Raw genomic sequence first — 19,727 nt, forward strand, 5'->3', positions numbered from 1 at the left:
AGCAATGCTGTTTATAATGAATTTTCCCGAGACCACCCAACTCATTTCACTTGTAACTTGAACTATGTCCAAGTGTTGATCTCAGGAGATGTAAAAGAGATGTAATAATTCTGTGCCCCACCCAGTTCAAAATACATGACTTAGTATAGATGGAATTTAAATACGTATACTTCCAATCTACATAGAAAGCAAAAGTTTTATTTTGTATGCCATGAAAAATGGTGGTGGAAATAACATTCTTGCTTTAATTCATCAAGTATTCCTAGAATTAAATAAAATTATACAACAAAGATGAACAAGAGAAAAACCACAACACAGCAATTAAAACCAAAGAAATTGAGATTTATCCTGGAAAATGCAGATTTATTAAGCACAGAAAAGAAATGTAGTATTAACTGTAGCTTGTGATAAGGTGTGGGGATGTGACACAACACATTGTGTCTTGTCAGAAACAGCTGCAATAAATTTTGTGCTGCATTAACCAAAACATACTGTGGTTTAGAGCTGTGTCTACCCAAGCCAATATATTTAGTGTCAAATAGTAAAAAAACAAAAAAAGAGTTGATAGAGTTTAGGGATTTTAGAAAGCAAGTATTGAGGAACTTTGGGTGACAGAAAGTGAAGCTTCAATTCATATTTCTGTATTTATAAGAAATCTCAGAGATTTGATTATATCAGCTGGAACAACTCCCAAAGGAAGAAAGAAGCTCTGAATGACTTAAGACCATGAAAATTCAACAAACAGTTCTGAATTGACATTAATTGGTAGTGAATGAAACAGATTTTTTTCTTTCCTGACATTCATTGTACTTTATGCTTAACATTTAGTTAGTGTTATTTTGAGATCATAAACTGAGAAGTCAGAAATATGCACTGCGAGGTTCCCATGGTAACCATAGTGTGCAAATTATCTATGTGAACATTATGATCAGGGTAATGTCACACCATGGTATTGAGCCTTGCTGTTTGGCAGGTATGTATTTTACAACATGAGTTAAGTGATGAATGTAGATAGTTATAAATGGCATTAAAATCAATGATTTGAATTTATTTTTTTTTTAACAAGAGAATTGCTCTCCAGTGTGATGCAAGGAATTTCTTTTACTTTTTTTGAAAATACCTTGGCTGAAGTGTTCTGAGCTGTGTATAGAAAAACCATATAGAAAATGATATGGTTTTTAGGCACCATGAATACTCAGCCTTGTCCTCTGACAGCACTCGTTCTCCAGTCAGAACACCAGGATTTTCATAAATGTGTGCAGTTGTGTCCCAACAGCCATGTGTGAATGCAGAGATTGACGGGATGCTGTGATCCCCCTGCTCTCAATGGCTTTTGTGTTTGCTTAGCTGCTTGCCAGCAATGAAGATGCTATTTCAGCATCTTCCTTTCAGCTGAAGCCAGAAATACCAAATGCAAAGGAAACAGTGCTGCTGTGAATACTGTTGAAAGAGAGGGTTTTTTTTAGTGAAAATAAATAAATTCATTAATCATTGCACCTCACTGTTATCTTTTTTCTCGTTCTCTTTTTCAGCCAGCAGCTAAGGGCAAACTGCCTCTTCAGTAATTCTTGTGTGCTGGTTGCTAATGAAATTCTACACTTTCTCATTTGGAAATGAAAAAATATTTTGTCAGTGCCTTGGTTACACATGCTGTGGTAGATATTAGAAACAATCTGCTTTTTATAGTCTTATAATAGTCTTGACTTGAATACATCCCTGACTTTTGAAGAGTGACCTGTCTTGCTTTACAACAAAAGACTTATGCTTTTAAACCTGAACTTAAAATCTTCTCAATCTCCACTTTTTATTTAGTTTTAAAATAATCTTATGAGGAAAGCAGTTGCTTGCTTTGCTGTTGCTTGGGCTTTTTTTCTGTTTTTCTTTACAAAAGTAAAAGATATATTGAAACTTATATTAGAAGATGTATGGGATGTAACCTTCATTGCTGCTCTAGCCCTGTTTCCCAGGAAACGGATCAGAGCAGCATGAGATTTATCTAAAGCTCCCAGATCCAGTGCAGAAAAAGTGAAGGCAGGTCTAAAAACTGTCTTTTAAAGCTATGACTGCTAAGGACCTCTTACAAAGCTGTGGTGTGAGGGTTTTGTGGAGAGTGGAGTCTGAGCAAAAGCCAGGGAGCCTTTTGGTGGGTCTGCAGAATGCAAACTTGGAGAAATTCTCATCTGGGCAATTCTACAACCTTTACTTACAGTCACTCAGGAAGGCTATATTAACATAGGCAATCCATTCCCATGAGGACCACGAGTAGTTCCTGGGGCTGCCAGAATTGCTTGTGATCAAGTATCTGCAAAGGTGCTTGGAAGTCCCTGAACTTCCGCCCCTGGGCTGTGAGCGTGGGCAGGTGCGGTTCCATCTGCACAGGGGGCAGCTCTGACTTGTCCTGCTTTGGGAGGGGAAGAAGAGGAGCTATAAACTCCTTAGTCCAGTAGATCTTTACCTACTTTGTAAGTCCTGAGGTCCACTATTTACCTGTGGAAAAACATTTCACTTCAGAGCACTGGATTTATGGAATAAAAGCAGAGTATTCAAGTATTGTGTTTTTGTCAGTTGTCTGTAATGGTGAAGCTTCCTGGGGTTACCAGTAAACCACAGTGTCACATTGTGGTACTGCAGCTACTATTAAAATTGGACTAATGCTATCTTCCTATGGGTAGGAAGATTAGATTAGCATATGCATCAATTTGGCAAAAAACCCACATGAACTATACTTATTTCTGCTCTTGCTTTTTCTGAAAAGTTCATATAGCCTGTCCATGAATGTGTGTTTCTGAATTTGCTACCTTCTTTAAGGCCTCTTTTGTCTTGCCTTAAAAGTAGGGCATCCACGAGTCCCCCTTATGTGATCTTAACTCTGTGTTCCGCTGATAATGAATTGGAGATAGAGCTGGTTGAGAATTTTCCATCAGAAAAATTTCAACTAGAAATGTCTATAAAACAAATCCAGAAAAAAAATCTGATTTTTTCAAAAAAATACCTTTTTTAATAGGAAAACCAAAGCATATTAATCTGTTGCATTTACTTCAACCTGATTTGCTATATTTCAGTAATTGACCTCAAGGATTTAATCTTTGAGTCAGTTGAAAAAGAACATGCAAAGCTGTGGAAACTGTATGACACACTGAAAATATTTTTGATAGTAAGTGATAAATTTTGCAAAACTTTTTTTCCCCTGAAAAAGATGGAGTGAGTTCCTCCAAAAAGAGATTAGATGTGAGCACATTTAGCCTGTGTTTCCAAAAACTGCTCCAAACCAAGAATGTGCTTACAGGTGTTTAGTCAAGTGTTGAGATGCTCCTGTACTCCCATTTTGAAAGGGATAAATATGTTACTCAACACTTGTCATATTAAGAAATAGCAAGCAAGGGAACACTATTTTAAAAAGAAAGATGCACCCTCTTCTAGTCTTGTAAAGCCTAGAGTTTGATGTTAGCTTAAAAGCAACCTGGAGATGCAGGAAGCCACAGGAAGAAATGAGAGTGTGGTTTTTTTGTACACCAATACTAACAAGCATTAGAAAATAATCATAACCAAGACTAGTAATCAAGATTCAAAAAAAAGGTAACATTTATATTTTTATTTTATGCAGTTATAACCAATTTCAAAGTTTTATCTTTCTTCTTTCAGAATGATCAGTCTATGCAAGATATGCAGATAATGGGAGGAGATGATCTTTCAAAGCTGGCTGGCAAGGTTTGTTAATTTTAAATTTAAGAAAGAAAATAAATTCACTAAAAATACTTGAGAAAAGCTATGTAATTTTTGTCAGATACTAATACTGGAAACAAAGATATTTATTCTTCTGTATTAAATTGCTGTGATGCCATTGCTTTCAGATTGTAGATGCCCAAAAAGGTCAGAATGTAGCCTCTCCATCCTTGTGTAGGGATTTCCCAGTAGTTATATATGTACTACTAGTGAGATTGTGGGCAAAATGTTTCCCCTGAGCTTGTTTATGTCATGGAGCCTTGTTTTTTCTGCCTTCAATGGGTACACACAAGCAAACTGCATAGTGTGTATCCCTGTTGAATTCAGCATAAGAGTTTAATACCATTTTGCCTACTGCACAGAATTAAGTTGTGGAACCTTTCACTCAGAGAAGCAGATGGGATTTTTTATTTCAGCATTAGGCTGGCTGTATGGCTGAATCTGCACTATGCTTGAGCATTGTGGTAAGGAGAAAGAGTGTTTTGAGGCAGTGAAAAGGCTATTTTGATCCAACCATGGTAATACAAAGCAGTACTTTGAAGAGGAAGGAAGGCTGATTTCATTAGGCAAATGGTCTGTGTGGCAAATGGTAAGAAAATGGATTCTTTACTTATGCATTAAGGCAACATAATACTTATCTTGTTATTTGTACTGTAGGTGCAGTCACTGTTTTATTAGGTGGTTCTAGATAATATCAGTTTCTTCAAAGCACTCAAATGGAGCATTGGCAAACTCATTTGTTTTGTTGTACTATAGCACACAAGAAAAAGAAGAGAAAAGCTTAACTTTAAATATTTCATTTATATTAAATAGCTTTTGATGCAACTAGAACTGAAATTTAAAAAATGCTGTTATACTCAGAATATTTTAGTGATATATATGTACTCAATTTACACTTTTAAATACTCCTGCTGGATGTTGTTTCCAAATTACCACTAAAGCGTTAATCATATTCTGGGGAAATATTAATTAATTTGCTACTTTCTAATATTCAAACACTGGAGTTACCTGTTTTTCTATGATGATTTTGCATATGTTTATCTACCTCAGAGGCAGAACTGGCAGTGCACCTATTCATCTTACTTAACATTTATCTTTCCCAAAGTCCAAACACTTTCTAAACTTCCAGACCCAGCTCTCCTTTCCCATCTTCGAATCCCAAATGTCCTTGATTAATGGTTGCAGATATTAATATATTTCCAGACATAATATTTTCAATATCATTTGAATTCACTGGGCAAAACATTATTTTTTTGCATGACTTTTGTGTATTTATCTGAGTCCACATGTGTATGAGAGAGAAGGAAGATTTCACCCTATTTAGTCCCACTCTTACCAAAAATTAAGTAAATTGTTTTCGTACAATGAAAATCCTGGTAATCTTTTTCTCAGTAGCATGGCTCTCCTGTTCCTGGGTATGGAATGGGACACAAGATTTGGCTGTTGGGAGGCTAGGAGATACTCGGGGAGAAGACTGAGAAGCAGCATAGTTATATTGCTGGGGAGGGAGGCTGGGCTCTTGGGTAGGTGGGAAGCGGCTGGCTTGGGAATAAAGGCGGTTGCTGCTCAGGAAGGGAGCCTGGTGCTGGAAGCTGGGTGTGGAGGCTGGAGCAGGGCCTGAAGGGAGAGCTGGGACTGCCGGGGGAGCAGACGCTCAAAGGCCTATTTGGCGTTTGTTTGTGTGTGGGGCTGTCTGGGACACAGCTGATGTATGAATAATGAAATAGCATTTTCACTATAACATGTGAGAACAGGGTTCCCTTAAGACTTATTTTACTGTTTGAAAAGCTGGAATGCAAAGCTTAGGCTCAAATGCTCATGCTTACGTATCTAAAGTTGGATATGTGAAGGAGTGGCCTTACATCCACAGATGCCAGCTCCTCCATCTGTTGCTGACTTCAGCAGTTAGTGCAAGTATTCAGCACATTTTACTAATCAGCCATTTGTGGGCTGATTCAGAGCCTCCTACATCCTTCATCTTTCCTTGAAGTGTTTTTTAGTACCTCTCTTTAGCTGCTGGCTTTTAAAACTGCCGGTTCACTAACCATCCAATGTCACTGAGTGAATTAGTTGAAGACTTACTCATAGAATTCAACTTCCCTGCTATCGAGCAAGCTCTGTTCTTCCTCTGCCTGCTTGGAGTACTTAATAAGAAAAGATTGTAATTACATTGAAAATTTAATATACCATGTGAAATCCCATTAATTTACTGATCATGGAAGGTGTTTTCAAAAGCACCAGTGTGGGTTTGGAATATAAGTTCCATTAAGTTTCTGTAAAGTTGAAAAGAATCAATAAATGTAAACAGTTTTGAAACGTACAGACAAAAGATTCTGAGATTTTAATGTTGGACTGCCTTTCATTAAGTGATAATACCTGGAACCTCAGCTAGCCTATAATCTGAGTGAAGAACTAAGGCATGTTTGTGCTTTGCTGGTTATTGGAAAAACAGATTACTGACTGAACATACTGATATATAACTTTTTTTTTTTTTGCTGAGAAAGCTTAAACAAAGCAAAGAATTTTAAAAGCTAATTAAAAAGAGCCTGTTAAGGATATAGCTCTTCAGAATAATATCTCCTCTGTACTTCTCTACTATATGCTTTTGTTTATAAAAATATTATAAGCCTAGCAAAAATGTATGATGACCCAAACCATAAAAAAGAGAAATATTATGAGAGTTAGCATACAGACCCAAACTGCCCAAATTGTTATCTGAAGAAAATCATCCCCCATCTGAAATTATTCTTCTGTGAAGAAGGTCACTGAGGCAAGAATGAAGTTTTCCATGGCACGAATCATTAATTAATTATCAGAATGAATCCTGATATAGCTTAATACTCTAATGCTTTGTAACCATTTCTATCCAGAAAAAGATCATTTAAAAATCTCTCTTTTAATCATGTAAGTAGTGAACATAAAGTTTCTCAGTATCTGATTTCATAGTTAAGTAGTTACTTAGTTTTCGATTACTTTAAAGCTGAAATGCTCACTTGGGTAAATTTATCATTAATGTTTGTAAAGAGGAAAACGTTTTGAAAAGGTGAGATAATTACTGTTCAGAAATCTGTTTCACAGCAAGATGGTAATGAAAATGTATGAAGATGACGTGAAAGAACAAACAATATAACACTGCTTCGTATCAATACTGTAACCATACTGTATAATACTGTAAAAATTCCTAACATGTTTTCAAGTGTTTGTGACATTTGAACAAAGTAAATTTTAAAGCATCTAGAAACTTCAGTAGGTTCAGCTGTACCAGAGTCATGAGTACCACTGCCATTTAGCTCTTATATTTGTATGTATGTATGTTTTGTCTGAAGAGCTTTGGGGCTGGTTTTGTAGTCCAAAGTCTCCATTGACAGGAATCATTCTGTATATCATTCCATATAAAATATGTCCTGTAACCTTTCAAAAAGCTCCTATACCACTTTGACTTGTCTCCTTGCAAATGAGACAAGTTAGGTAAAATCTTAAATTCGAAGTTTATATCATTTTGCAGTTAAATACTAATTACAGTTGTATAATATATTTGATGTCAAAATCAGATCCATATATTACTGTCGTTGCCCCATTTCTGTATAGCATAGAATGTGAACAAAAATAATCATCATTAAGTTAATAAGAACTTCAAATTAAAACAGAGTAGTTTTACAGTTAGTACAATACAATTATGGAGCCAGTGAATTTCTGAAATTCTGTCAATGCTCATGTTCTGTATGAATTTCCCTTGTTCATATTAAGTATATCTTGTTGACAGCCAGTGGTTTGTCATTTTCAGAGAAGTGCAGAAGGTAATAAATAGTCATCAAGAAAAAAGAAAGTGAGTATTTGTGTTTTCTCTGCACTTCATTGTGTTAGTTTGAGCACTCCATCATCACTCTTACGGTCTCCTAAAATGACTGATCAGCTCATACGAAAAAGAAGTTTCACTCAGAAGAAGATATCCTCCATGTAGCACTCCTCACTTCCTTCTGGCAGGATTTGTGCTATAAAATCTCCAAAATTCCTTTGTATGTCTTGCCTAAATCAATTTATCCACTGTCTACCATTTTCTTGCCCATCTTGTCATTTGGGAGGATGTTTCAGGAACATAAAGCATTCTTACTTTCTTTTCTTATGCCTCTCATTTCATTCCTATTTTACTGAACCATTTTCTATGCATGTCGTGTGCTCCAGAAACAGTTCTGAGAGCTGTTTCTCTATCATTCTCCTAAATATGTTAGCACTTCACTATTTAATAAACCATACATGTGGCACCTGTCTAACACAATGTTTTATTCTCTAGAATAATACACATATTATCCTCACCATTTCAAGTTTGTTTCTCAGAATTCTATTCAGTCTATACTTCTTATATTCTCTCCATCAGTATTCACTGCCTTGGCTAATGTGATTTCTTCCCCTATATGCATTCCTTTCCAGAGTAACACCCATAAATTTGCAGAAACAATAATGCCATTCTCTTTAGAACATTATGTACATGAGACAGTTTATATAACAATAAAGGTGTACAAGATTCACTATACACTTTGGAAATAGTCATGTCCCCCACTGACCTCAACATCTTACTTTATTCCTATCAGACATGCAACCTTGCCTTTCTCATCTTTTCAAAGGTTGATTTCATGTGTCTTGAAGCATTGCACATCTTCAGTACCTCTGCTTAACTTCCATCTTTAGTCACTTCTGTTGTTCTGCATTTTTTCTTAATTAGATTTGATACTGTCTATTCTTCTGACAGTTGCCATCCTTAACTGTTTTTTCCAAAGCAAAATACAGTATTTTTTCCTTCTCCAAAGTCAATCACCTTTCTTTGCACTTGTTTCTTAGGCAATCTGTTCTGCTGTTCATCATTATTTTATTTTGTTTTTGCTGTTGTTCTGGAGGAAGGAAATTATAAAATAACCTTTACAGCCTTCCTATCCCATTTTTCACATGGGCTCTTCTCAGCCACTGTCTGCCTGCTTCTACATCATACCTGTTCATAAGCCTATTCCACCTATGTCCAGAAAGTCCTCATCCAATTCCAGATGACCAGAAGACTGTACCTTTTCATACAAGTGAGAAAATGGGGACATGAGTCATTCCTGCATTACCTTTAGATTAATTATGGTAGTTTGTTCTACTTTTTATGTGCAACAGAAGGATGCTGTGAAGATGGCTGCAAGTGGAACATGAGTGTGCACAGCAGATGACACAATGCTCACTAAGAACAAAGCATCAGGTCCTCCATTACGTCCCCTCCCTGTCTGTTAACTCTTGGAGATTCTCAGCTTGTTTTACACAGTTTAAATAGCTGGAGTTTGTATACATGGACTCTTAACACATTAACTCATTTGCTCCCATCAGCAGCTGCTACTGACCAAACAAAGTGTCTGAAAAAACCCCCATTTTTGAAATATATTTGTCCTTCCAAGTATGCTATAAGATGTGGATGAGCTCAGCAGAAAAGATGAAAATCAGACATATGTGACCTTTTCTAGAACCCCATAAAAAATTCCTAGTTAGATGTCTCATTTTACAAAAGTCTTTAATATTATTTTCTGACACTGTGATGAAGTATTAATATCTGTGGATTTCATTCCTGTGTGCATAACATGAAATGATTTCACTTCTCACAGGAGTCCTTGTAGCTTCTTTTGAACCTCTTCACTGAAATTTGATGCATTTTTCTTTAATTGTTATTTAATGGTGATTCTTCAGCTCTGTGGCACTGTCATAAAATGTCTTGTTTAAGCAGTAGTACCTGAGGTTCCCCAAATACAATGCTAAGAAAGCAAGTACTGCATGTGTGATGAGTAAACTGATAAACCATTACAAATTCAGTTTGAAGAATCACATTATTAATTTATATATTTCTAATGATATGGAGTACACATGAAAAGGTGTCTTCAGAAAGAATCTAACTGAAAATGCAGACTAGTGAATGGGAATTTAACTAAAGGGGATGAAAATACACCATATTATTGCTTTTTATCCCCTCACCACCATAGAACAAAACAAAAAAGGAAATAGAGATTGATAAAAAAGAGATTTTGTGGGGGGAAGGTGCTGGGAGTTTGGGGGTATTTTTACAAATATGCTTTCACTCATAGAACTGGACAAATAAAAGAACTCACCTTTTCCTGCAACTGTGTATTCATGTGTGCTTTGCAAGCTGGTGTAACTAACAATATGTTACAAGTACTCCCAAATGGTTTAAGAATAGTTCTATCCAAGAAAGAGACAGGAAGGAACTCAGGATATCAATGGGGACTTGAAGATAAAAGTATTTCCATCCATCCATATTCTGCCAATCTTGCCACATTAAGGTTCATTTTTTTCCCTTTCTTTTTTTCCTTCCCAGGACAGTTAATTGGCCTGATCACAAGCAGAGCTTTGTTTAGAGATTCCTTTATCTTAAGGCCCAAATTCATCTTGTCTGAACTTCTGGGTGATTAGAATGAAGGGTCCCAAATGATAATTGCTTCACTGTATCCACAGTGTATCTTTTGAACTACCAACAATTTTGATTTAGAGACTTGATGGAGAAGCTACCATGTATCAGGCATGTTATACCAATAGTCAACTGCCATCACTGCTAAGATGGTGAACCTAATTTTCTCTTCTGAATGTGAACAGTTTTTTGTGTTTTGCTATTACCTTTTTTAATACCTTTGCCTACTGGATTGAGCAGTTTGCCATTATCAAATTTATATTGCCATATGGTTGCATATTTGCCTATCACACAGTCATTACTTAAGCTTCTTTTAGATAAACTAATCCATTGGGGAGCCTGCTGTACAGTACTGGCATACTGTAGAATGTAAATGAGACAAGGTTTGAAGGTGGAATTAACAACAGGAAATTAATAGTAGGCAACTGATATAGTTGGAAGAAATGAAATTTCAAGCATGTAGGTCCTTCTGTTGGTCTGAATAGAATCAGCAAACTTAAAGCTAAGTACAGGCTGGGAGAAACTCTTTATTTTAACCTAATGTGGTAATCAGACAATTTGGGATAAGAAAAGCAATTGCCCTACATAATCACCTGCCCTGTGACCAGAGGGGCAGCTAAAATGTTAAGAATTCCTCTGAGCTAAAATAAGAGAGGAAATTATCAGCTGTGGAACACTGATAAATGAGTTGAAGGGCAGCTGCAGTGGAGGATTATAATGTGCTGTAAAGCCAGTATTTTATTCAGTCCATGATTTCGAGTGCATACAGCAGTTCTGAATTTTTGTTCCCAGGCTCAGCTGTTGAAGGTATTTTGTGTTCTCTCTGAGGCTGTGGGCTGAAAGGTCAAAGTTCTTTTGTGAAAAATGTTCCCCCACTGGGAAATGGACTGTTAATTAAATAAAAGCTATTACTTCCTGCTACAAACCTTACTTCACTCTAAGGTGGTTTTTTCAGCTCTCAAATTATTTTTCTTTTCTCAGTTTTAAGTTCTTTCTGTTCTTTTCTTTCTATTAAAGAAAAAAAAAGTGTGTGCATGCTATTCCGCTGATTTTATGCTGAAACATTTAAGGAGAAAATATCCTCTTTATGTACCTACCTGATTTTCTTGCTATACAAGTGAGGGCTGAGTTTGTCCTCTTAGCTGTAGTATTGCATTAAATACAGTTGTTTATTTGATTACTTAAGTATGGTTTCAGCTTTCAAGGAAATACTCCCCCTTTCTAAATGTGCAACTTACAATTTTTACCTTGTTCAAATTTCACATTCTATATTAATTCAAAGACACTGTTTTCCTCAAAGTCTTATTCAGTGCTAACTTCAAAGTATTATTATTTCATAGCAATTTTCCTTTGAAAACAGTCTTCTGAACGGAACATAAAATCCAAGTCTAGAAAAAAACCTGTTATTCTTTTCCAGGAAGATGAAAAATAACTTCCATAGCACTTACTACTGTCAGGCAGGAGGCATACATGCTCTCATTACTCTGCTTGGTCTTGTTAGCTGACATTGTTCCATTTATTACTGACCTGTGGGAAGGCAAACAATAGAAATGTATTGACTCAGTGCTGGAGTATCCATCTTCTTTTAAGTGAGGATTTTTTTTACATGTACTGTAAAAACAACCTACTTTTTTGCAGTGTATAAACTTGTGTGGCTTTAAAAAGCAGTAAATGACAGATTTTCAATTTTTGTATGTTTTCTGTTCATTATTAAAAAAAATTAAAATTCACAGAGAATTCTCTTTAGCATGAGCGATAAATTCACATGCTATACGAGGATTAAAAATTATTTCTTCTTTTTTAATATAGTACTAGTATTGTCAAAAAACTTCTTTTTTCAGATGACCCAAGACATGTTACTATGGGCCATTTTCACTACTGTCTAGAAAAGAATATGGAAGTGCAAGTTTTATTTTTGTGCAGATCCAGCTCACACCACAAATATTATTTCTGCTCAGTTCAAATGATCACGTGCAGAGTTGCAAGCTGTGTGTGCCCTGATCACTCAAAACTGGAGAATTTTAAACTTCACAGCACCCCTTTGCATTCAAAACCACAGAGGACAATTTTAGGGCCACTGCTCTTTAATGTTTTTATAAGTGATCTGGAGTCAGAAATCGAACGTACATTAAGAAAGTTTGCCAACAATGCTAAAACAGGAGGGGCTGTGGACTCCCTCCAAGGCAAAGGGGCCTTACAGAGAAATCAGCATGGGCTGGAGAACTGGGCAATCCCCAATCGTATGGAATTTAACAAGATTCTCCACCTGGGACAGGGTAATCCCTGTTAGACATACAGATTGGGGGTGAGAGGCTGGAGAGCAACACCATGTAAAGGGGCCTGGGGGTCCTGGTCCATGGCAGGTTGAACATGAGCCAGCAGTGCCCTGGCAGCCAGGAGGGCCAAGCGTGTCCTGGGGGGCATCAGGCACAGCATCACCAGCCGGGCAAGGGAGGGATTGTCCCGCTCTGCTCTGGGCTGGGGCGGCCTCACCTCGAGTGCTGGGGGCAATTCTGGGTGCCACAATGCAAAGAGGACTTCTGACTATCAGAGTGTGTCCAGAAGAGGACAATCCAGTTGGTGCAAGGGCTCAAGGGCAAGACTTCTGAGAAGTGGCTGAGGTCACTTGGATTGTCTAGCCCAGGGAAGTGAAGGCTGAGGGGTGCCCTCATCACAGCCTAAAACTTCCTCAAGGGGGGCAGAGCACAGGGCTCTCTAGTGACCAGCAACAGGACATGAGGAAATGTAATGAAGCCACATCAGGGGAAGTTCAGACTGGACATTAGGAAAATGTTCATCACCAAAAGGCTAGTCCAGGGCTCCCCAGGGAAGTGATCAGGGTCTGAAGTGTGTCAGAGTACCAAGAAGCACCTGGTCAATGTTCTTATTCATATGGCTTAGTTTTAGGTAATCCTGCAAAGAGCAAGGAGTTGGACTTGATGGTCCTTATGAGTTCCCTTCCAGCTTGAGATATTCTATGACTCCATATTGCACCAGCCTACCTTCTGGCAGCTACCTGGTAAAAAAAGGTGTAAACAAAGAATGGATCACAGTCATCCAAATCTATCAGCTCCCATCCATCCCTCTGATCCACCAGCAATGGAAGCTGATTCTTTTGCAATGTTGGTTCTTTTGCAGTGACTCAATAGGAAGGTGTTTCATTCTCTGAGAGCCAGCATCCTTTTTTATTTGGACTATGTATGAAATCTGTCCAGGACATATTTTTAAAAACTGACTGTACTCTGTCTCACTGTAAGATATATTAATGCCATTATTAGATTTCTGGATGTACTTCAGAGATTGTATTGGTGAAGATGGCTCTACTCAGAAATTAAACCATCTTTAGTCAACATGTCAGTAAACATCCCTATTTCCTGTCCTCTGGGTTTCAAAAGTAGATAGAATCCAGAAGGCTGGATTAGTTTTCTTTTCATGTGGTTTCCTTCTTTGTAATTTCCTCAAATATATCTGAAAGGACAGAACAGTCTTGATCTGTGTGGTACATGAGCTCCAAACACACATACTTGTGAAAAGTTATTTTCTTTAGTGTCCTTTAGCTTCTTCTTTATCCAGCCATCAGTTACTGCTGCAGCACCACAAGCTCATGAGTTTTACCAGTCTCCTGTGCACCACCTCATGGGTGGTTTTCACAGAAAAGCTGAATAAGGTCTTCCACATAACTGACCTTTCACAAGAGATGCTGGATGCAGCCAGCTGTGCTTTTAGGATGATGCTGACATTACTAATAATGTACTAATTTGTTGTATCCATTGCATTCTTCTGCCATCCTCTGCTATCCACCTGATCAAGGATAAGCTAATCTATTTCAACCAGTTTTAGTTAGACGTCACCACTATCTAGTCTTGGACACTGTATATCAAAACGTTTCTTGGCAGTTTGTAGTTTGTTCCTCTACTACTCTGCTATACCATCCCTTTTCTGAAATCTTCTATCTGTAGACTGCTTCAACAGTAGAAAGGCAGGGGATAGGCAGCAAGACAGTCAGTTTCCCAGCACATCACATTATTTTGTAGGAGAGGGTTTGTGGTACCAGAGGATTGGAAACCACTGAATGTCTTCGGTCTTAAGCAGCAGCTAATGACTGAAAAGTATGGTGACTTTAGACACAGTAACCCTGAATAATGAAAACAGAGATTAAAGTATCACTCTGAACAGTTAGGATGCCTGCTTACTTATAGTTACAAAATGTTTTCATATCTAAATATTTTATAGTGGCTTTTTAACTACAAAGTCCTTACATACAGGATTTCTCCATAGTACAGAAAATACTCATCAGTGTTTTGGAAATAATGAGAATGTGCATAATACAAAACAGCATCTGTGTTTTCTGGCCTAGACAACTTACAGGAACTTCAAAGGACCAAATTTCCCAATGTGTATGATTCGCAACAGTTGGACTCCTTGACTCTATGGATGAGAGACAGAGTCCACCAAAATCCTTCCTTCTCAAGTTAGTCAATAAATATGAGATCTTACACTTCAGATGAAGTCATGTGCAGATGACTGTTACTCCTGTAGCCAGACAAACCTTTCAGGCATGTCTGGATCCACGTTAATCCTCTTTCCTTCATATGAGTCATTTGTGATACTGAAACACAGACAAGATTAAATTTCTATCAGACAGATGTGTAACGGGTTGGAAAGCTGTTCTCAAGAAACAGTTAATTATACTTCCCTGTCAGACAAGATGCATTAAAGCACCCTCTCCAGGGACTATACAATATTTAATTCATGATTGAAAAGATGGAATTAGCATTTAATAGTACTCATACTACCTGGAAAAATACAAGATATTATGATCTTAAGAAATTATTTTAAGAATTTGTTTCAAAGAATGACACGTAATGACAATAAAGACATATACCAACTTCTGTGTTTATACAGAAGTAATCTTTTGCATAAATGCAAGTGAGGGAGGACTGACTCAGCAACAGTCCTGGAGACAATAGGTGAATCACAAGTTGCACATGAGACACCAGTAGATTTTTATAAAGGATGTAACTATTGTACTAGGATATATAGAAAGGAGGATTATTTATGAAGCGTACAAAGTGGTTCTTTTATTCCTCTCGACACTGGAAAAGACTTCTTTCTGGTTTGGAACACCACAACTGGGGAAGGATTCTGACCAACTGGACAAATTCCAGAGGAGAACAAAAGAGTGATCAAAAAGCTAGGAAATATAACTTGTGAGAAAATGTTGAATAAAACAGGTTGTTTAATCTGAAGAAGAGGAAACTGAGGAAATGTCTTTCAAATATAGAAGAAAAAAGAGAAGAAAACAAAGCTTTTTCCGTGTTCTCTTCAAAACAAGTTCAGGCCAAATATCAACAGAAGTATTCTAACTGTATTTTTGCTCTTAGATAGTGAGGTATTGAGACACATTCCCTGGGGAGGTTCTGAAGTACTCATTGTGTTCTATAACAGGTTAATCAGATATCTGTGAGGGATAGTTTAAAATTTCTTCTGTAGGCCAACAGAAGATGATCTTTCATGGTCTCTTGTACTAGTTTGAAAACAAACCAGTGGGAGGCACCAAGTCAGAATAACAATTTAATGGGGAAGTTAAAAAAAAGAAAAGAAAAAAACTAAAAGAAAACAGTGATTCAAACTGACAGAATCAAGGTACAACCTGAGTCCCTGTTAGTCAGGGTGGTGGTAGCAGTCTGGTAGAATGGTGGCTGCAGTCCTCCAAAAGTGGTGATCCTGTAGAAAAAAAGGGTCTGCTCTTCCTCAGAAGGTCCAGTGGTGGCTGTGTAGCTCCTGTCCTTTGGAAATCCAGTGGGAAGGTTGTCTCTGGTGTTCAGAATCTCAGCTTATATCCACGATGGGATGCTTGGTTCCTCCCTCTGGGTGGAGCATCTCACAATGGGATGATGAGTCATGAGGCCAAGTGTTGATGGGCTCATTAACAGAAGATGGTCCTGAGGGAGTTATCTCTGAGTCATGTGACAGGACAATGATGGGCCATTAACAGCAAGATAGTCTGGGGGGAGGAGGCAAGGAAACACTGCCCCACCTGATTTCAACAGCTCATGAGGATGGTAATGGAATACACTAAAACCCAGGACATCTCTTCAGACCCATTTTCTATTAATGTCTATGATTTTTTTCTCACAAGTTAAATAGTAAGGTCTACTGCTCCCTATTGGTTAACCCAACTTCCATGGTCAGGGAGGCCGCTCCCCTCATTCTGTTCAATTTTGTGATTTCTACATGTGAGCAAGCAAAAGAATCCCTACTGCCGATCTTGACAGAATAGCTGAAGCAACTGTGGTAGCAAAGAAACCTATTTGTCTGTCAATGAAATGTCCCAGGACTTTGCTTTTTCTCCATCTGTCACAGTGCACTAATAGGTGCACTAATAGATGCCAATGGCCATGACCTGTGTCTCTTGGGGCCTCTACTCACACCTGTGGGCACAGGAACACCAGCTCAGCCCTGGGCTCTTAATCCATGCCTGATCTGTGCTGTGTGGGTAGTGACCTTCAGCTCAGCTACAGCCAAACCTGTACATTACTGAAAACACTGACTCAGACCCTGACACATAGACTAACTTTGTTGAACCTGTCTCATCGCTATGGATCTGCCTGGAGATCCATGGGCTGTGTGTGATCACTGGGCTTGGTACTAAAAGAGTTCATTTCCATCTTTAGTTCTGGTGAAGTTCTTGTCAACTCTTCTGCTATCTCCCTATATGATGTATGTATATGTGTGTGTGTATGTATGTATGTATGTACATGGGTGTGTGTGCGCACGTGCGTGTGTGTCTGTGTGCAAACAGATCAATGTTTATGTGTATCACTAGCTGCACAAGTTCCTTGGGGGTGTTTAAGCCATTATGCCTGCACATTATCTTCAGGTGTCCACTGACTGAATCAAGTGATTTCCTTATGCCTCAGATCCAGGTGTCCTGAGTTAGTCTTCAGAAGTGTTTTTCCTACTTAGGACTTCATACAGGAAGCCAGATGAGAACCAAATTGATTTTGGATCCAAATGGCTTCCTTCAAAAATATGTGTTCCTACACACTTGTCATAAGCTTCTCCTGAACATGGTTTTGGTCTCTTCATCTTATCTAGACAACTGACATCCATTCTTTCTTGAAGGGAGAACTTTCTAGAGGCAAGGTGTCTTCAGATTTTGTTGTTAAGAGGCTTTTAACTTTTTGCCTTCGCAGGACTAGGTGTTTGAGATCCAAAGTTGTTTGTGTCAGCAGCTGAGAGGTTGAAAGTCAGGAGTGCCAAGCAGGATAACCACCAGTGAAACCTGTTATGAAAACACCAAAAAGGAGCCTCCCTCCAAGATTAATATACATTCCACCAGAGCTCAGTCTAAATTAGTGGCTTTCTTGAGTGGTATCTCCATTGCTGACATTTGCTCAACTGCTACCGGGAGTTTCCTCCACACCTTTACCAAGTGTTTTGCCATTTCAGAAGCATCCAGGTATAATACAGTGTGTGGTAACATGTTTCTTCAGTGCTTGATGCATGAAGTATGCCATATCTCCCTACCAAGCACTGTGAGTGTTAGGAAGAGCTGCAGTATGAATATATATATGGATAATCTATATTAATAATTTCTGGTTTGAAGATTAAAATTTATTTACATATCAGTTAATGAAGCTGTTAAAGGTGTGCTGGTTGTGAGCATGCTCCCTTCACACTCATTCTGTGTGTTTGAGTGTCTCTTACAACTCTCAACTTGGGTTTCTGTTATGGAACAGGAAGTTAGACAGTCTCCATGTTATGTACGTAGCAAAGCCAACAAGCCTGATAGAAAGGAAGTGGAATGTAAACTAGGCTGGTGGATACTGGATGGATACGAAACTATGTGGTCTCAAGGTTTTGCAGGACACACAGTGTGCACATGCATCTAAGATGTATACATTGATAGATAGATAAAGGTATTTGTGAAATAACTTTCCTCTTGCTACTGCAGGTTTCACTTCAGAAAGTAGATCTTAATGCAAGATTGTAAGAGTCCATCCTTTTGACCATGCGTATCATCACGCCTACTAATAAACAGGTTTTTATTTCTTCTAATAAGGACATTCCATCTTATTATTGCTTTTAGTAGAAGAGCAGAAGTCTCCTTAGACATTGTAATTCCTGGAACAGTGATGAACCATTTCAGCAAATAGATTCAGCCTGTGTGATGATACTGTCATAAAGCTTGACATCACTGCTCTTGGCTGGCCCACTCCCCTTCCCTTCAAATAATACTTATTTCAGCAGCAGTATCTGAAGAGAAAGAGGGTGCTTCACAGTTTGAGAGTGGGTGTTACAACTTGGCCTGTAATCCTTTACTATGAGGTTGCTGGGGTGTGGGTGGAGGGAGGAAGACCATTTATTTCAGAGAAAGAATATTATTGCTGTATGGTCATATTAACATTGGAAATAGTATTTAGTGAACTATAGAGTACACTGTAGTACACAGCTAGAGACACTGGAATGAAGTGAAGCTCATCCTATTTGGACTTCTTCCATCTTATTTTATTTTCCAAAGCTACATCTGTTCTTGGACAAAGAGGATAATCTAGACAGAGCTGAGTTAAGTTGTGGTCCCTGATTGCAGGGCTTGCTCTTATGGCTGGCTCTTTTTCAGGGCACAAAAATGAAACAGGAAACTCCTTGTGTCCTACTGTGTTGTACATATGCACATGGACCTATCTCTTAATTTCCATTTTTTAAACATTTGTTTCTTTTACTATGTGAATATTGTGTAATTGTATTCATTTTTGTTTGTTTCTTCCAGAATGTTCTAATTGTGGAGGTAAGCTGGATGCTTATGTCATATTGTATTTAGATAAAGTCACACAGTCAAATCATGATTGGCTGTTCAGTTTCTAAATACTGTCTATGTTTACACTTTTTTGCTGGGAGGTGGTAAAGAAGGAGAGGGGTTGATTTGCTTAATGGCCTCTCAGTCTTTTTGCAACTGCATGACAGATCAAACTACATTGCTGTCACTCTAAGTGGTGCTCTGCCTTGTGATACACAGGAGTCTTTGTTTCTGCATAATTTGATTTTTTCTTTCTATGGTTTCATCAACCCCTGTTCTGCAAGTTGTTCTGTTCCTCAGAGGACAATGAATCAACTGCAGTGATGCCCTGCGTTTCTCAGGTGCATGACTTTGAAATAGTGGCCCTGCATATGCTTTACAGCCCCAGGGTTGTTCACAGTCTGGCTGGGAGTGTCAGTCATTCCCTCAAGTCCCCCTGGCTCCTGCATCCAACTCTCCACCCAGCAGTGTCCCTGAGCAACAGCCCATCACAGAGCTGGGGCTGATGTAAGTCAACAGTGTCCAGTTATAGAGGGAAAGAATGTGTCACCTCACTGGTGCTCCAAATTCTCATATGATTAATATAGGTGATTCTCTTTGAAAATGTTGGGTAAGCAACTGGGACAGCTAGAGAGCACATTAGGATCTGCCTGGCATTTCAGACCCAGTCTACTTGTGTGGGAAGTAAGCTGGACAGTGTAATGAACTGTATAATGTTGGAATTTCTTTTCTTAGCAAAGGATGGAAAAAAAGCCATCA

General features: G+C 38.2%; 1 protein-coding gene across 1 annotated transcript in view; it reads left to right on the top strand.

Moving 5' to 3' along the window:
* The window catches only part of PRTFDC1 (phosphoribosyl transferase domain containing 1), a gene marked incomplete at its 5' end in the record, with an annotated part of 42,930 nt that overhangs the window by 18,692 nt on the left and 4,511 nt on the right, over positions 1–19,727 (top strand). Inside the window, 2 exons of the mRNA XM_082290618.1 lie at positions 3,643–3,708; positions 18,942–18,959. Coding sequence (XP_082146744.1) covers positions 3,643–3,708; positions 18,942–18,959 — 84 coding nt within the window. The remainder of the gene's footprint in view (positions 1–3,642; positions 3,709–18,941; positions 18,960–19,727) is intronic.

This window comes from Coloeus monedula (genome assembly GCF_965178545.1).
Source record: "Coloeus monedula genome assembly, chromosome: 1".
Classification (NCBI taxonomy): Eukaryota; Metazoa; Chordata; class Aves; order Passeriformes; family Corvidae; genus Coloeus; species Coloeus monedula.